Source organism: Suillus paluster (genome assembly GCF_016628075.1).
Source record: "Suillus paluster strain FC165 chromosome Unknown EDB91scaffold_1, whole genome shotgun sequence".
In the NCBI taxonomy this organism is placed as follows: Eukaryota; Fungi; Basidiomycota; class Agaricomycetes; order Boletales; family Suillaceae; genus Suillus; species Suillus paluster.
The window spans coordinates 787,186-801,381 of NW_024537561.1; the positions used below are offsets into that span (position 1 = coordinate 787,186).

At 49.5% G+C, this 14,196-nt stretch overlaps 6 protein-coding genes across 6 annotated transcripts; 2 read left to right on the forward strand and 4 right to left on the reverse strand.

Annotated features, from left to right (window-relative positions):
- Positions 1 to 110: 110 nt before the first annotated feature.
- Positions 111 to 2,254, reverse strand: EDB91DRAFT_1092886 (uncharacterized protein). Its single transcript, XM_041316768.1, has 2 exons — positions 2,238 to 2,254; positions 111 to 2,186 (listed from the first exon to the last, which is right to left on the reverse strand). The coding sequence occupies exon 2, from the start codon at positions 2,118 to 2,120 to the stop codon at positions 189 to 191; it is 1,932 nt and encodes a 643-aa protein (XP_041184307.1). The 5' UTR covers positions 2,121 to 2,186; positions 2,238 to 2,254; the 3' UTR covers positions 111 to 188.
- Positions 2,213 to 3,713, forward strand: EDB91DRAFT_1092887 (ubiquitin-conjugating enzyme/RWD-like protein). Its single transcript, XM_041316769.1, has 11 exons — positions 2,213 to 2,278; positions 2,331 to 2,343; positions 2,399 to 2,431; positions 2,482 to 2,544; positions 2,604 to 2,681; positions 2,830 to 2,907; positions 2,981 to 3,008; positions 3,074 to 3,144; positions 3,203 to 3,258; positions 3,348 to 3,439; positions 3,500 to 3,713. The coding sequence occupies exons 1-10, from the start codon at positions 2,265 to 2,267 to the stop codon at positions 3,358 to 3,360; spliced, it is 447 nt and encodes a 148-aa protein (XP_041184308.1). The 5' UTR covers positions 2,213 to 2,264; the 3' UTR covers positions 3,361 to 3,439; positions 3,500 to 3,713.
- A 1-nt stretch (position 3,714) lies between these two features.
- On the forward strand, positions 3,715 to 9,276 carry EDB91DRAFT_1332333 (uncharacterized protein; the record flags this gene model as incomplete). Its single annotated transcript, XM_041325394.1, has 8 exons — positions 3,715 to 3,980; positions 4,093 to 4,209; positions 4,268 to 5,129; positions 5,183 to 6,592; positions 6,650 to 8,508; positions 8,558 to 8,704; positions 8,762 to 8,972; positions 9,034 to 9,276. Exons 1-8 carry the CDS (start codon positions 3,967 to 3,969, stop codon positions 9,274 to 9,276), a joined length of 4,863 nt encoding a protein of 1,620 aa, XP_041184309.1. The 5' UTR covers positions 3,715 to 3,966.
- EDB91DRAFT_1325517 (uncharacterized protein) lies at positions 8,952 to 10,347 on the reverse strand. Its single transcript, XM_041325204.1, has 4 exons — positions 9,956 to 10,347; positions 9,769 to 9,890; positions 9,642 to 9,717; positions 8,952 to 9,586 (listed from the first exon to the last, which is right to left on the reverse strand). Exons 1-4 carry the CDS (start codon positions 10,124 to 10,126, stop codon positions 9,419 to 9,421), a joined length of 537 nt encoding a protein of 178 aa, XP_041184310.1. The 5' UTR covers positions 10,127 to 10,347; the 3' UTR covers positions 8,952 to 9,418.
- A 63-nt stretch (positions 10,348 to 10,410) lies between these two features.
- Positions 10,411 to 12,391, reverse strand: EDB91DRAFT_1092902 (uncharacterized protein). The gene is made up of 7 exons (XM_041316770.1): positions 12,045 to 12,391; positions 11,975 to 11,995; positions 11,767 to 11,913; positions 11,538 to 11,550; positions 11,045 to 11,482; positions 10,788 to 10,987; positions 10,411 to 10,726 (listed from the first exon to the last, which is right to left on the reverse strand). Exons 1-6 carry the CDS (start codon positions 12,096 to 12,098, stop codon positions 10,803 to 10,805), a joined length of 858 nt encoding a protein of 285 aa, XP_041184311.1. The 5' UTR covers positions 12,099 to 12,391; the 3' UTR covers positions 10,411 to 10,726; positions 10,788 to 10,802.
- On the reverse strand, positions 12,392 to 13,416 carry EDB91DRAFT_1092911 (N-terminal glutamine amidase-domain-containing protein). Its single transcript, XM_041316771.1, has 5 exons — positions 13,246 to 13,416; positions 12,987 to 13,179; positions 12,871 to 12,925; positions 12,747 to 12,810; positions 12,392 to 12,685 (listed from the first exon to the last, which is right to left on the reverse strand). The coding sequence occupies exons 1-5, from the start codon at positions 13,393 to 13,395 to the stop codon at positions 12,488 to 12,490; spliced, it is 660 nt and encodes a 219-aa protein (XP_041184312.1). The 5' UTR covers positions 13,396 to 13,416; the 3' UTR covers positions 12,392 to 12,487.
- Positions 13,417 to 14,196: the final 780 nt, after the last annotated feature.

Genomic DNA, 14,196 nt, shown 5'->3' on the forward strand with positions numbered 1-14,196 from the left:
TCACGCCCACCCAGTGGTTAATCGAGGTATAAGACAATTTTCCCTCTTGATCTCAGTACCGGCCTTTTCGCACTGCGGTCAATAGAACGAATAATGTATGAGTCACTGCTTCCGCATGTTGCACTTCTTCTGAGTCTTATCATCCTTCATATGCATGTCCGATTACGCATTCAGTATAAATCTATGTATTACAGTAGATCTTCCAGGTCAATGTCAATGGCAGATGAACTATTATTTTGCGTCCGTGATTTGCGGTAAGGACTTGCGGCTTCCCTAAACACTTCGTCGTCGTCGTCATCATCGTCATCGTGATGATCGACGTCTGCCGCAAATCCATCGTGTTGCTCTTCTTCTCCGTCGCCCTCGACGACCTCGGAGTTGTACCCGCTCTCCGCTTCTGGGATGTGATTGAAATCACCACTTGACGCAGCTGTCGGTGCGGGAGAGTGCATCTGGTCCACTCCACGGTCTGTTGCTTGCGATGTCGATACGATCAAGACAGACGACCCGAGGCGGTCATCGATGGGAACTACATGTTCCGTTACGGAGACTTGGGCGCTCGCAACGGAAGACGCTCGTAGCTCCGCGTTTTTCTTCGCCCTCTTTCGAGCTTCAGTTTGCTGTCTGCTTTTTTCCCTCTGCGCTTTCTTCTGCGCCTCGATGATCTCGACCTCTACTTTCTCGTCCGCTTCCAATTTAGCTTGCTCTTCTTCTTGCTCGTCCAGATCCCACTGCTCCTTCATAAACTCCGGGTACCGCTCGCAAATCGGACGCCAGGTCTGATCTTGAGTCACAGGATGATCAGTGCCCTTGAGCACACTGTCTATATCAGGGGGAGGCGGAAAGTCAAAATTTGGGCCAGGATTTAAGCGCACGCGGGCATAGTTGAACAAGGAGATAAATGGGTAATACCCCAGTGTTCCGTCATCAAACAGGTTCTCCTTGTGTTCGCGAGGAGCCCCTTCACGCGCTCGCTTCTTATCCTTTTCCTTCTTCCTCGATGCAGGCGTCGTGCGCAAAGGCAGGTAATCGAATAAGTCTTCGAACGCAATGCCTTGACGTTCGCCATTGACAAAGAACGCGATGCAAGAGTCTGGCAAGGTTGGTAGAGGGCGGAGAACGGGGGCCTCTGGTACCTGTCCAGGACGTGCGCCTCGTTCTGGGAGGTTTTTTGTCGATGCAGCCTTCTTGTTGGAAGATGCAGATGGGAGTGACGCCGTATTGCTTGATTTATTGGAGAAGTCCATAAGAGCAGTCATTTCTTTGCTCTGAGGATACTCCAGACTCTCGAAATACTCTTGCCCCTTGAATTCGATAGCGATGCGTTCGCGTCGGATATGTGCAGGGTCATGAGGGTCACGGAGATCGGGTTTGCGTCGAGGTGGAAGGGATATGTACATGCCGATGATATCCCCACTACGAAACGAACGACCATAAGTGCGGGGGCGCGATAAATAGACCTTATCACCATTGTTATCGCGATACCCATAGGAATATGCATCCAAGCCAACTGGGCCATTCAAAGGTGCCTCTCGTCGTGCCCAACCAAGTCGGACATGACTTCCCTGGCGCATGTTGGTATCTGGTGCATGGGTGGAACGATCTCCTCCGCCATCCTCGATGTGGACCTCCATATACCACTTGCCCTCACGGACGGGTGCATTACACCGTGCACTCCTGAAACCTCGTTCACCGATTAGCCCCAGACCATCAGGGGTGACCTTGACGAAGGAGCTGCGGTCCTCCCAGCTAACTCTATAGCTTGTAGGCAAGCTTTCGATTGTTCGACATGGGAGGGCAGATCCAGGGGGTGAAACACCCGCTGGGACATACCTGAACCCTATACGATTCATAGCGAGCTGCTCTGTGGCATGATACGTTACGGAAGTATCCGGGAAGGTGGGGCAGCGAGATATTGTAAGACGAGGGCGAGAGAAGAAGTCGTTTCGGGTGGGTAGAGCGACATTGGCTGCTGTGCTTGGATTGTTTGGGTCGTTGGGTGCAGGAGATTGTTCAGGATTAGAGGCGACCTTGCGTTTTTTTGGAAGAACCAAGGAAGGCGTAGATGGCCTTGAACTACTTTGTCCGTCTACGTTACTTGAATCTGCAACAACTACCATTGCCGCGATAACAGTCAAGAGCGTTTGGTGAACCTGTCTTGATTTGGTCGAGTTTGTTACAAGCCACTGTAACAGATGTTTCCATTTTGGTCAAGGTCATCATCATCTAGTACTTACCGACCACAGCAAGAACCACAGGTCAAGATGACTGCTCTTAGGTATGAAGTACATAGGCATTTATTGATTCACGATCTCAATAATAATACACAGGCGAATTCAGAAGGTGCACTCCCTCTCCTTGTGGGGATGGAATGAACTTGACTCTCGCGCCCCTCTAGGAACTCCAAGACATCACAAACAGGCCCCTTGAGGTATGTAACTCGTTGTATCGCAGATGCAACGTCGGACTAAAGGTCTCTAGGGAATAACAGTCGAGCCAGAAGCAGATAACCTGCTCATTTGGAAGTGTTCAGTGAAGGGCTCCGTAAGTGTTACTAGGGGCATTCTCCACTTTTTTATTCACATTACATTACTGCGCACAAGTCAGATAGCCCATATAAAAACGGAACATTTCACTTCAAGATCGAGCTCCCGACGAGTTTTCCCTTCAAGGCACCGAGTGTGAGTTATCAGCCTTTATCTTTTACCCCGTTGCATATACATCCATCGAACCCCGGAACGTTCCATCATGCCCATCAGTGCCTCATTCTAGTTCCCCTTCCTTCGCCTTTGCTTCATTTACGTAGGAATTCATCCACGACATCGCTAGGTCACATTTTTGACCAAGATTTACCATCCCGGCATTAACGAGGAGGGTCATATTTGTGTTCCTATTCTTCGCGATGAGGTGAGGTTATTATTCTCTGGACCAGCGTGTATAGTGTAATAATCATGCCCTTTCACTTACTTACTTCATCAAGTGGAAGCCGTCAGTGACGCTATCAACAGGTGAAACTAAGCTCGGGAATATCCTCTGATTGATTCGGGCTGATAGGCCCATGCTTTGTTTACAGTGCTAGCGGTGATTCAAGAGAAAGTGAACAATCCAAGCCCGGATGATCCCTTCGAGCCTGAAATCGCTGCAGTGAGATTCTGCGCCATGACCGTGATCGATGTAGGCCCCTGACCGTTTTCATGTCTAGTTGTTGAAGAACGATAAATCAAAGTTCTTGGCTACCGCAAAGGAGTACACGAAGAAGTAAGTGACGTCTTTACCTCCTCGTGTGTTTTATAAAAGGCTTCCTCCGTGCGATATGAGGTATGCTAATGATCGTTTGCTGGCGTCAGGCACGCAATGTAGGCTCGGGACCAAACGTCTACTGCGCAGCTCCAGTTCTCTTTACCTCCTACTTTTGTATGGAGAAGATAAAGGGGTCATCGTAAATGAATTTCGGTAATTTGCGGGCGACAACTGACCCGCGTTTGTATTATTTACATAGTTTAAGCCAGTTTTCTTCACTTTGCGTGAGGCGAAGAGACCTAGAACGAAGGCACGATAGGCAGTGTGTCAAGTTTATCAGTGAAAGAGGGCACGACATGGGGCCCTATGAAGGACTCCGATGATCTGATCTACTTTGTTGATCCAGTGCTTCCGAAGCGGAAGCACAGGATGGGACTTTTTTTAAATAAATTCAGTGTTTTTTTTTCCTGGACTCTCAGGTCGTTGAAGACGATGACCGGAAGCTCGACATAACTTGGACCATCCTTTACTCGCCGTTATCTTGGTTTACGTGTGGACTTTAGGTTCTTATTCAAAGCAGGTTAAAAGAAGGAACCTGATCGTGTTCCGTAAAGACTACAACTCGTGTTCACCACGTTGTACGGTCGTTTCCCAGAAAAGTCTCAAAGTCCAAAAATTCAAGCGCCCTGCCTCGTGTAGTAAACGAGGGTTCCTGCCAGCGAAAACATGCATCGTTTCCGGTGAGCCTGCTCTACACCCTTTCAATTACACTCCAATATCATTTCGTCACTTTGCCGTTGCTTTACAACTTCTTCTTCGCTTTAACTTTTATTGTTAACGTGCCTTGCTTAGCAAAAGGTCCGACCCTAGCAGGCCCAGCCCGCTTGACCAAGGCTGCTTTTCTCCGACATCTGAACACAACCAATTGCCGCCAGCTAGTGACTTTCGCACATCACTCATACTACCAGAGTGCGTCACGTACTTGTTCTATTAACCCTTACAGCTCTCTCACCATACATCTACTCAGTCTTACTCGCCGTTTCACGCTTCTCCGTTCCTCCTCTGGCGATCCTCTTCCGCTTGACAATCTCAGGTCCAAGTTTGCGGAACAGAGAGCCCGTGGTGTACCAAACCAGATATCAGAGGAGGAAGAGGATATGATCCTTGAGACGCTAGGGCGGATGCGTCCCAAAAATGCTGCGCCCAGTACCACATCGAGCGGTAGACTTGAGGGCGGCTCTGGCACTAATGCCGCCGACCTGGGAATGGAATCCGACTACACCCATGAGCGCACCTCTCATATATCCACCACGACCTCTTCAACTACATACCCCGCTTCATCTGTTACCTCATCTCCCTCACCGAGTTCGCGTTCAACAAAGAGGTACAGCAACAATCTTTTTGCCTCTGGGCGATTTCGGGAGTACAGTTATATCCGTTCTGTGTCACAAAGAAGCGGTTCCAGCCGTGGAGCAGCCTCTATAACGCCATCCGACTCCGATCTTAGTCTCCGAGAAAAACCCTCGTCAAATTACTCCGAGAGTGTGAGACCTGCGACGCCTGAAGGCAGCGGTCCTACATCTTCAGTACCCTCCAGCCCTAACGAGAAGACTCCCTTAGCTCGTTCCACCTCATTAATATCATCTATCGAAGATTTTCCCTCGCAGCCACTCGGGGACAACAACAAAGGTAACACGCATTTATCAAGTAACAGTTCAGCCAGCGTTCAGCGCGTCGAACTTGCTCTGGAGTGTGTTATACGGGACTTCGAAGAAGAGGCCGAGGATGAAATACTCATGCCTAGAACAGCACATCCTGCTCCACGGTCGGGTGATGTAGAACAACCGAGTGCTTCATCTCCCGCCAGTGATACGTCATCAGGAGCTTCGGTGGGGAAATAGGCTTCTTCATGCATCACATGGTATCTAACCATTAATTCCAGGCTCAATCACCAGTTGACTATGAAGGCGGGACTGCAATATCCTCTGATAAACACATAAACAACGACCCCGAGACACAACGCTTATCTCCAATCCCATTTGGTCGTGCGGGTACCATCTCCCCCACTCCTCGTCTTCCAGGTTACATCCCTGGCATGCCTCGTCCTATGACGCCTCGCGATCCCTCATTTGACTCTGATGATGCGCGTGCGCATTCCGCAACTCCACGTGCGATGTCACCTACCCTCCCAAACTTGAATGGAACATCACTCATTACCACCACCTTCACTTCAAGCTTACTTCGTCGAGGTTCAGACGCGTCTCGTAGTACCCCACGGCCCATCTCGCCGTATGTGGCCCCACCTGCAAGCTCGTTTTTGTCACGTAGTGCTGGTGGTCAATATGCGTCGGACAGTCAGCGTGAGAGCGCGAGCAGCACTGACCAGGAAGCCTCTATATCATCTGCCTTTAGGAGGAAGCCCGTGCCCCCATTGACGGGCTCGGCCTTCCGACCTATGGTCGTGTCGTCTCGACCGGGTACTCCCTCGAACATCACTTGGAATGTCAGCTCGCCTTCTAGTCCACCTTCTAACTCCAACCGCACTCACGGCAGGCGGGGTAGTTCTTCTAGTCACAGTAGAAATGGCAGTCTGAGCACGGACAGCGACTTTCAATCTAATACGGATAAATCTAAATCTGCAAACAGGCCAGTTCGCTTGCCTGTGTCTCCTGAGAGTCCCGGTTTCTCTCAAGCGGCCAATGCTGGAGCGTGGAATCGTTCAACTAGTCCTGCTTCTGTAGACTATCGTTCGCCATCCAGCCTTTCAGGTGTTGTCGACTATGGATCCTCACTTCCGTTCTCAAGCCGCACTATGCGGGCCCCCACCCCCACTCAGTCTCGATCCACTACAGCCTCTCCCGCATTCTCTCCAAATGACTCCCCGGGTTTCTCCAACCATACTGCCGTCCGTTCTCCAAGACATCATTCCAAGTCCTCCTCACATTTCTCTCTTGGACTTTCTCAGCCTGTTGTCTTTTCTACATTGGCCAACTCATCTCGGTCGTCACTAGAGTCCACTGGATCCAGCTATCACTCATGGTCTGCTGGGGAGAAGAAAGATATGACTCTCGACTTCTTTAGTGATGTTGAACAATGCTCTAAGTGGCATGATCTGGACAAGTCGAGCTCCGTCACACCCGGTAGCTTGCAGGATGATGATGATTTTGAGGACGTCATACGGCGGTATGCAGGTCTGACAAAATCCGACTTCGTGGTCATTCAAGACAAGTTGGTGAGCGCCGCGCGTGCAAAGGAAAACAGTACGGAGCCTCGAGAGCGGTCCAACTCACTGCGGAGACGGAGGCCATCGACCTCGCAGTCGAACTACTCTTTGAACGGCCGTGATAACAGGGTTTGTTCTCCTCCCTAACTCCTTTTTACTTGTGCACTCACGAGCACCCTGTCACAGGTTGCAAGCCCGCCGCCCAGTCAACCTGCTCCTGCCCAGGTGCCTGCCACCGGACGGCGTTCCCCAGCACCTGATCAAGCTGCTAAGGCTCATGCATTACTAGACTCCGTTGTGGAGAGCATCCCTCTTGCACCTACGATTGGCGTCGTGACCGATACCAAGGTGGAAGTGGAGGATCCTTCGGAAGTCAAGGCGTCCCCTACTACCACGCGTCGCAATAGGGATTTAGCACGCGCCCTTGGTTTCGGAGATGAGCAGGGGACTGCGAATTTACCGCAGGACAATAGCCCGCCTATTGAAGTCGTACCGCAGTCTAATAACCCATCGCAGATCCAGGTACCATCGGCAACAACTCTTCAGCCGGTCGTATCACCGGCTCAAGGTGATATTCAGCCGTCGTCTAATACGCCACCGTACAGCCTCCCATTCCGTTCAGCTTCGATGAGAAGCCCTCGACCATTAATGGACCAGGCCGAACTCGTCGACGAAGTTCGGCGGAAAGCAGAAGCCGCTACTGCTGCTTTGATGAAGACGTCTTCTGGTCAGAAATTTACTGATGCCAATTCCTCGAGCATATCTGTGACCCGGAAGAAAATCACCCCTAGCCAAATATCTGCACCCCATTTAGTGTCAGGACCTACCAGTGTAGAAACCATTCCTCTCCCTCATCAGCCGACGTCTCCTACTCCTACTCCTATCGCCCCCCAGCCCTCTCTAAACATCACCCAGAGGATGAGGCGTTTCCGTAATACTCTGAGAGTCAAACAGCCAGTCGCAAGCAGTGAAGAGGTCACTCCCTTCCCTATCGACCTCCAGCCCAACGCCGCACCCACCTCGACTTCTCTGAACCGCAGGCCGACATTACCCCTTACTAAGGGTTTTGCCTATGGAAGCTCGACGGATTTGGGCAAGGCTAAATCACCAACGTCGATATCCGGTCCCCCGGCCTCAGCTACCCCTGGCCTGCGAGGCTTTATGTCTCGCTTCCGAAAGCCCCGTGCAGCGGACGCTCAAGCTGAAAATGGCAATGGACTTTCGCGAGCTTCGCCAACAACTTCTTCGCCAACCACTTCGTCACATCACGGTCAAGGCCTAGTTGCTTCACCCGTCCATTCCGTTTCGCCCGCATCGGCGCCCATCTCCATTCCCACTTCAGCGCCCATAGTAGGTAGTGGTCGGTCAAGCATTGATGGATCGCCAGCAATGGGAAATGATTCGGCTGCCGTTAAACAGTTTGTTGAGGCAGCCATCAACCTTGGTCTTGATCAGGCGGCAGTAAATGACTTATTAGCACGATCTGCCTCAGTTTCATCGCGTACCGCGGGTTGGTCTTTATCGAGGAATACATCAAACGCCGCGCCAAGCTCATCTATACGAAGTGACCTTTCAGCTATGCGATCTCGATCACCTCTCCCAGTAGAACCACCACCATTCAGTGATGATGGCGGCGTCAGCAGCGGGGGGGATGATAGGACTGTGAGAAAGCTCTCTATTCGCAAAACAGGGGAATCAAGTCATAACCATCAAGGCATTCCTGAGAATCCTGCGATTGTCAGGAGAACGCTTATCTTTCCCTCGGACTTTCGTGCGTCCAAAACCGACTTGAGCCAGATGACGCGTAAGCCGTCGGGTAGACGTCATCGTCGGCCGGCCAGCGCCACATCTGCACAGTCTGGTCGCTCAGTACATGACCGCGCACCTACCCCACCGCCGCCGAAGTCCAATGGAGGAAAGCGATTCTCGACTGATCGGTCACCTCCTATACCTTCGCTACCCACATCAATGACTGCTCAAGCTGAGGCTCTTTTACATCCTTCAGGTGGACCTGTCGAGAAGCCGAGCTCTCCGTATGAATCTCTGTGGGTAATTCTTTTACGTGATTTTTTCGTGTCTAATTTTTACTATCAGATACGATATGTACAGTGGTGGTGAGAGCAAACACCCAAATGCACCCGCTGACGATGCGGTGGACATCGGAAGCTCCCATGATGGAGAAGTTCATCCCGAAGGCACTGCCCTTGAACTGATTGAGATGGCAAACGGCGAAACAATCTGGTGTGTTGCGTTCTCTGATTCTCATGACTACCTGCTCGATAACTGAGATCTCTCTAGGTCAATAGTGAATGGCTTGCGTGACGACGACCTTGAATCAGTTTACGCCAGCAGAACAAGCCTTGGATCCGATTATTCCTTGCGCGATAACACTGAGGGCCTGCAAGTGTTCGTCAAGGAACACGGCAGAATGACATCAAAGGGCAGCAGTAGTTCATCGTTCCTTTCCCGCAAAAAACCGTCTCAGAGCAAGAATCGACCTGAAACCAAGGTGAATGGTCTTACATCATCCAATGATATTTATCGCTAATGCCGGAGCAGGTTTTCTATAGGTCAGTTCTACGCTCGGTACAAAAGTAGACAAAAGTTCGGTACTAATTCTAATCTCAAGCTCCTCCACTCATATTGGTCGTTTGATCGAGTCACTTTCCCAGGGGATGGACGCCGGTTCATTCAATTTTGGTAACCTACCCCCTGACCGCTCGACCCCATCATCATTCCATTCTGACACCGATATGCATTGGACTGTTGAAGAAAAACTGGAACACATGCTGGGATCGATGAGAAATCCTTGACTGCTGGAGTTAATAATCGTTTATGCTATATTGATCTTCTCGTCAGCTTTATCTTATGGATTCATTGTAACATTGGGCGTTTGAGATACCAATACTCATACAGAGGCAGTAATAAATGTACACAGGTTCCTCGTTCTTCCGACTATGCGGTCCAATCCAACCACCTATTGAGATTCAGAGCGAGCAAGGCTTCGAGCAATAAAAGGTCATGGCTGAAGCTATATTGCAGTGTTGCATGGGAAGGACCAATTGGCGTGGCTTGGGTGAGCTTCTGGAACATGGCAATTCTCGTGTTGGGTGCGGCGAAGAGCTTCAGGAAACTCAACATGTAGCAGATAATATTTGAGAATATAATGGGGACTTGCCTCGTACGACCTGGGGTCGTCGTGACACTTTCGCCATTCATAATGGCGACCGTCCGCAGAAGGGAACCTGCGAGCACTGAAAATCGGCTTAGTCGGGTATCATTGGACAGTACTGATGCCGACTTACGCTGCACTGGATCCCGGTTGTACGAGGTGTGCCATTGGAATTTCACGGTCACCAATAGTTGCAACACCGAGGCCATCGTTTAACCAGTCAAACGCTGCGACGGGGTTGCGGTTGCTAGAAATCTGTAATGAAAGCCCGCAAGTTAGGCGTCGTTTTCTGGGGCGCAAGTCTGAGAGAGGACACTGACGGTGGTACGCGCTGTGGAAGGTGACAAGTACTGTGTCTCGAACTCAAAAAATACTGGCTTGGTGTCTTCGCCGATGACAATACAGCCATCGCGAGGATCATCTCTTCCAGTGAAGTAAATTTCGAAGGAGAAGCTAGCCATTGGGAATTTAGGATGCGGGATGATTTTCATGATTGTAAATTGCAGGCTTTATATCCCTGGGTCATGTCGAGCAAGCACCAGGTTGGTCAACTCGTGATACTGAGTCACGGAAATTGTATACTATTTTGATCATGGTGTACTTCGAGGAGTTGAAGAAGCAAGTACTCATGCATCGTTCATCTAAAAGCCGCGAAAAGGTCCGGCGTTCAGCCTCACTAGTTTCGGGATTGAGGTTGACGATTCTAGATCCAATCATCCGGCATGTCAAACAGCGTTCGGAACGGTTCAGCCAATACTATTTTTTTTACTATATCGGGCGATCGGCTTGGAATCTGACGCGCGCTAGCGCGTGGTTACATTCACGTAGAACACTCGTGCCCTGGGGAAAGGTGGAGGCAGGTTTCGGGCTGGAGTTTTCCGAACCCGACGACGCTACCAGAGCAAGTCATTGTCAGTGCTGGCTGTTCTCAGCCTGTAAAAGGTAAGTAATTTTCCACAAGTTCCGGAGCGTTCTGTGCAGCTAAAAGGCTAATATTAACTGCCAAGCGATTGCCTTTCAGGTATACACGATCGACATATCATTCCTGAGCTTTTGCGTGCATGCGATCATATCTGGCAAGAGTAATCAACTAATAGCAAAAAATAGGTCAACTAAGATTGCAAGTGTAAAAGTCACGTAATACGACTTTCCAACAAGATTCGGTTTTTATGAGTTGACCTTCCATAGGGGTCGCTTTCGCATCTTTCGAGTGACGTGAACGGCACTTCCACTAGGATGCCCTCCGCCGAACGCCAAAACCACCGTTTCTTCTGCCCCGTGTCCCCGTGCAATCCCCTTCTTCCTCATCTCTATAACATCCTTCGCGAACTTAAAACGGGTTTGATCAGATCCTGTGAATATAAAGATAAATATTCGGTACAATGTTGATCACCGATAGCAGAATTTACCAATTTCAAACGCCCGTGATTCCACCGCCGATTTGAACATGTCGAAGGGCACAAGGGAAAATACACGCAACAGGGTGTCACGACCAGTGCACTGGCCTTGTGATGGATCAGACTCGGATGAATTAATTTCCAGGGCATTCGGGAGTGTCACCACGAGGAAGTGGAAAACATCATCTCGCAATCTTTGGGCATAATGGCCAAAGACAGACGTAAACGATAGTTCAGGCGTAAGAGATCCATCCGGTGATGAAGGGATCGTGTCGATAAACTTGAGCCATTCATTGATTGTCTCCACGTCGATCGATTGTCTGCATGCATCATAAGCATAACCACACAACTCATCCATGCCTCCAAGTAGACAACCAGCTGCAAGTACTCCTCGTGCATTACCGGGCCGGATGAGACTTAGCGAAACCGATGAATATAGATATCCTAGCGCTGGAAATGTCGTCGGAAATGAGCAAAGACGTGACCAGGACACAGTGATGCATACCTATGGCAAAGCCCTGCAGGGTAATAATAATTCTGTCAGCTCTTGCAGTCTCTAGATGAGAAATTCCGCCCAGCACGGGCTCCGAGGACGGTGGTTGTACACGATAAGAGACTAATAGTAATACCACACTTGAGATGACGGGCGTTTGAGTCAAATATGACCTTCGTATCTCTTCCCCGTGCTCCGTGGCCGGAAATGAACGGAGTAAGAAGTAAAATGGCACACGTACTTCTTGGGTAACCTCTGGCTCGTGTTCTAGCTGTACATATATCACGCGCTGAGCCCCAGTTTGAGGCGAGGTTGACATAAGATGCGCTAGTAGCGGTGATCTTGAAAGAACGATGGCATGAAGGCGGTAGGTGTTTTGATGCACATGCTGAATGGGAATATATATTAGGTATGCCAATCTGATGGACGAATGATGAAAATCCGCCTACAAGTATGGTGTCGGCATAATTCTAAAAGGGTGCGATTAGGTTTCGTCTCTTGAAAAAATCCTGTACATACACCAGTCTGAAATCCCGCATGATAGAGGTGATGTACAATCTCCTCGTTGTGCATTTGGTAAGGAGGACTGCGTAGGTTGAGTAAATTCACGATTGCCACGCGTTCGAAAGGTGGACACAAAGGTCAGAAAGTCGCACGCAAGAAAGGAGAGACATTAAATCAACAGACTCACTGCGAGAATCCATTGGCCACAGCAAAATTCGTTGGCTCATCGTGACTGCCGTCGAACGAGCGTTCTGACTGTCCGGTGAGAGGCGTAGCTCCATTACTCGAAAAACCATTAGCTACTACGGACGTCGATGGCGTTGCGTTCATTGTAATGAAGAAAACCAAAAGAGAACAAGAAGTGAGCAAAGGGTACTTGTTCGTGTGGCACGAGAACGTCGGTATTGGGGAACCAAGTCACGCCGCACGTCACACGTCACGGCAATACACTATGTACACTACTGTGAACACCAACTAACGAGCGCCTCTCGGTTCATCACTGTCCCATATCCTTGAGATGTTGATTCCATTGAAACAAAATGTGTCATGAGGTTATTGGTGAAACCGTGCGCGGCGGCTAGGGGTCCACAAATGATAGGGTAAGGAGGCGGTGGAGAAATATACTCGGGTGATGATGAGTCGGCGGTGGGGGATAACTGAGATTCGGAGCCATCATTAGAATGGGTCCCACGCAAAGCGGAAGTATTCATTCCCTACCATATGAGATCTATCCGATGCAAAAGAACCCCAGTACTCTTCTCCAGATACGACCCTGAAAAGACTGGTGAAAATAGAGGTTTGATACCGAGCAGAGATGACAGGGAGAAAATAGCAAACTTACCTCCGATACTGCGGTGGGATGTCTGATTCTGGTGGGAAGGTCTGCTCAACATACTCTTGACAAGATCCGGGATTAAATGGTCCATGACGCCCATGCATTATTATATATCTGCGTACCTTCCCAACGACTGGGGATTTCTAAGTTAGAATCGAAATCGTAGATCCAAGTTTCTTCTCCAATGAGGCTCGGCGAAGTATTGAGCAACCGATACTGAGACCCCGACCGGCTGCGTAGAACCAAGATGACATGATAGTCCCAAATAACTGCGATGCTTGCAGCGGGTGCCTTTTGTTGACCCCATAGGGCAACCTGCGCTCCGGTGTTTAGTTTCGTCAGATACTAAGTGCACAGATTCATTGGCTGTTCACGATTCACCGTTTTGGTCGCGTTCGATATGAAGACAGCAAAAATGTCCCATGTAGCCTTCACCTGTGCTTGTTCCAGAAACCGATGTACAAGGAAATATATGTTCTCCTCGCAGTAGCAGGAAGTGTATGGACTGTCGAGAGGAGGTTTAGGAAGCATGCTTTGGAACTCCGAAACAGCCGCCAAATCCAAGTCGAGATCTGTGCTGGTTGGAATACTCCACCGGACTGGAGCTTTGTCAATCTTGCGTAATGTCGTCGCAAACCAAATTTATGATTGATATCATTCGTCCTCAACATTATCATCGGGCCAAATCTATAAGACTTGTTTTCAGTTATCATCTGTGGGTCACGCATTGCTTTCTTTCAGCGACACTGACTCCATATCCATAGACCTGTATGCTTGATAAGTACTGTATAGTGGTGGGAAATATTATATGACAATGCAGGGTATTATTATTGGTAGTGAATATGGGGACACGGATCCAAAACCTGCGTTATCGATGTCAGCATGATGCCATGACGTTATGTATTCTGAAAAGCATTCATGTGAGGCAACCGGAACTTTCGACTTACAAAGTGCGAAGCCGTACCCATCGCTACCCTTCACCTGTCGAGAATCATGGCCACAGTGGGAAGTACTATCATGCAACCCCCTTGTGTGCTCAGCGGTTATCTAGAGTCATTGGCTGCCATTGGGTCGGACCGTTGATGTCGACCCGATCAGATCATGATCGATCAATAAGCTTTTGATCGAGTTTCTTGATAGTGAGTCCGGGGTGCCTTAGTCTCACTGTAAAATTAAGATTCTCCCAACGTCAAATCAAAGAGATCGCCAAGCGGCCTATCACTGTGGAAAGTTCGAATCTAAAGTTTGAAGGAATTGGTATGCAGGGGCCCTCGATTCTTGCTGTCAGCAGAAAGTTTGGTGCAAAAATACCTGAGCTTGCTCTCGTTCGTG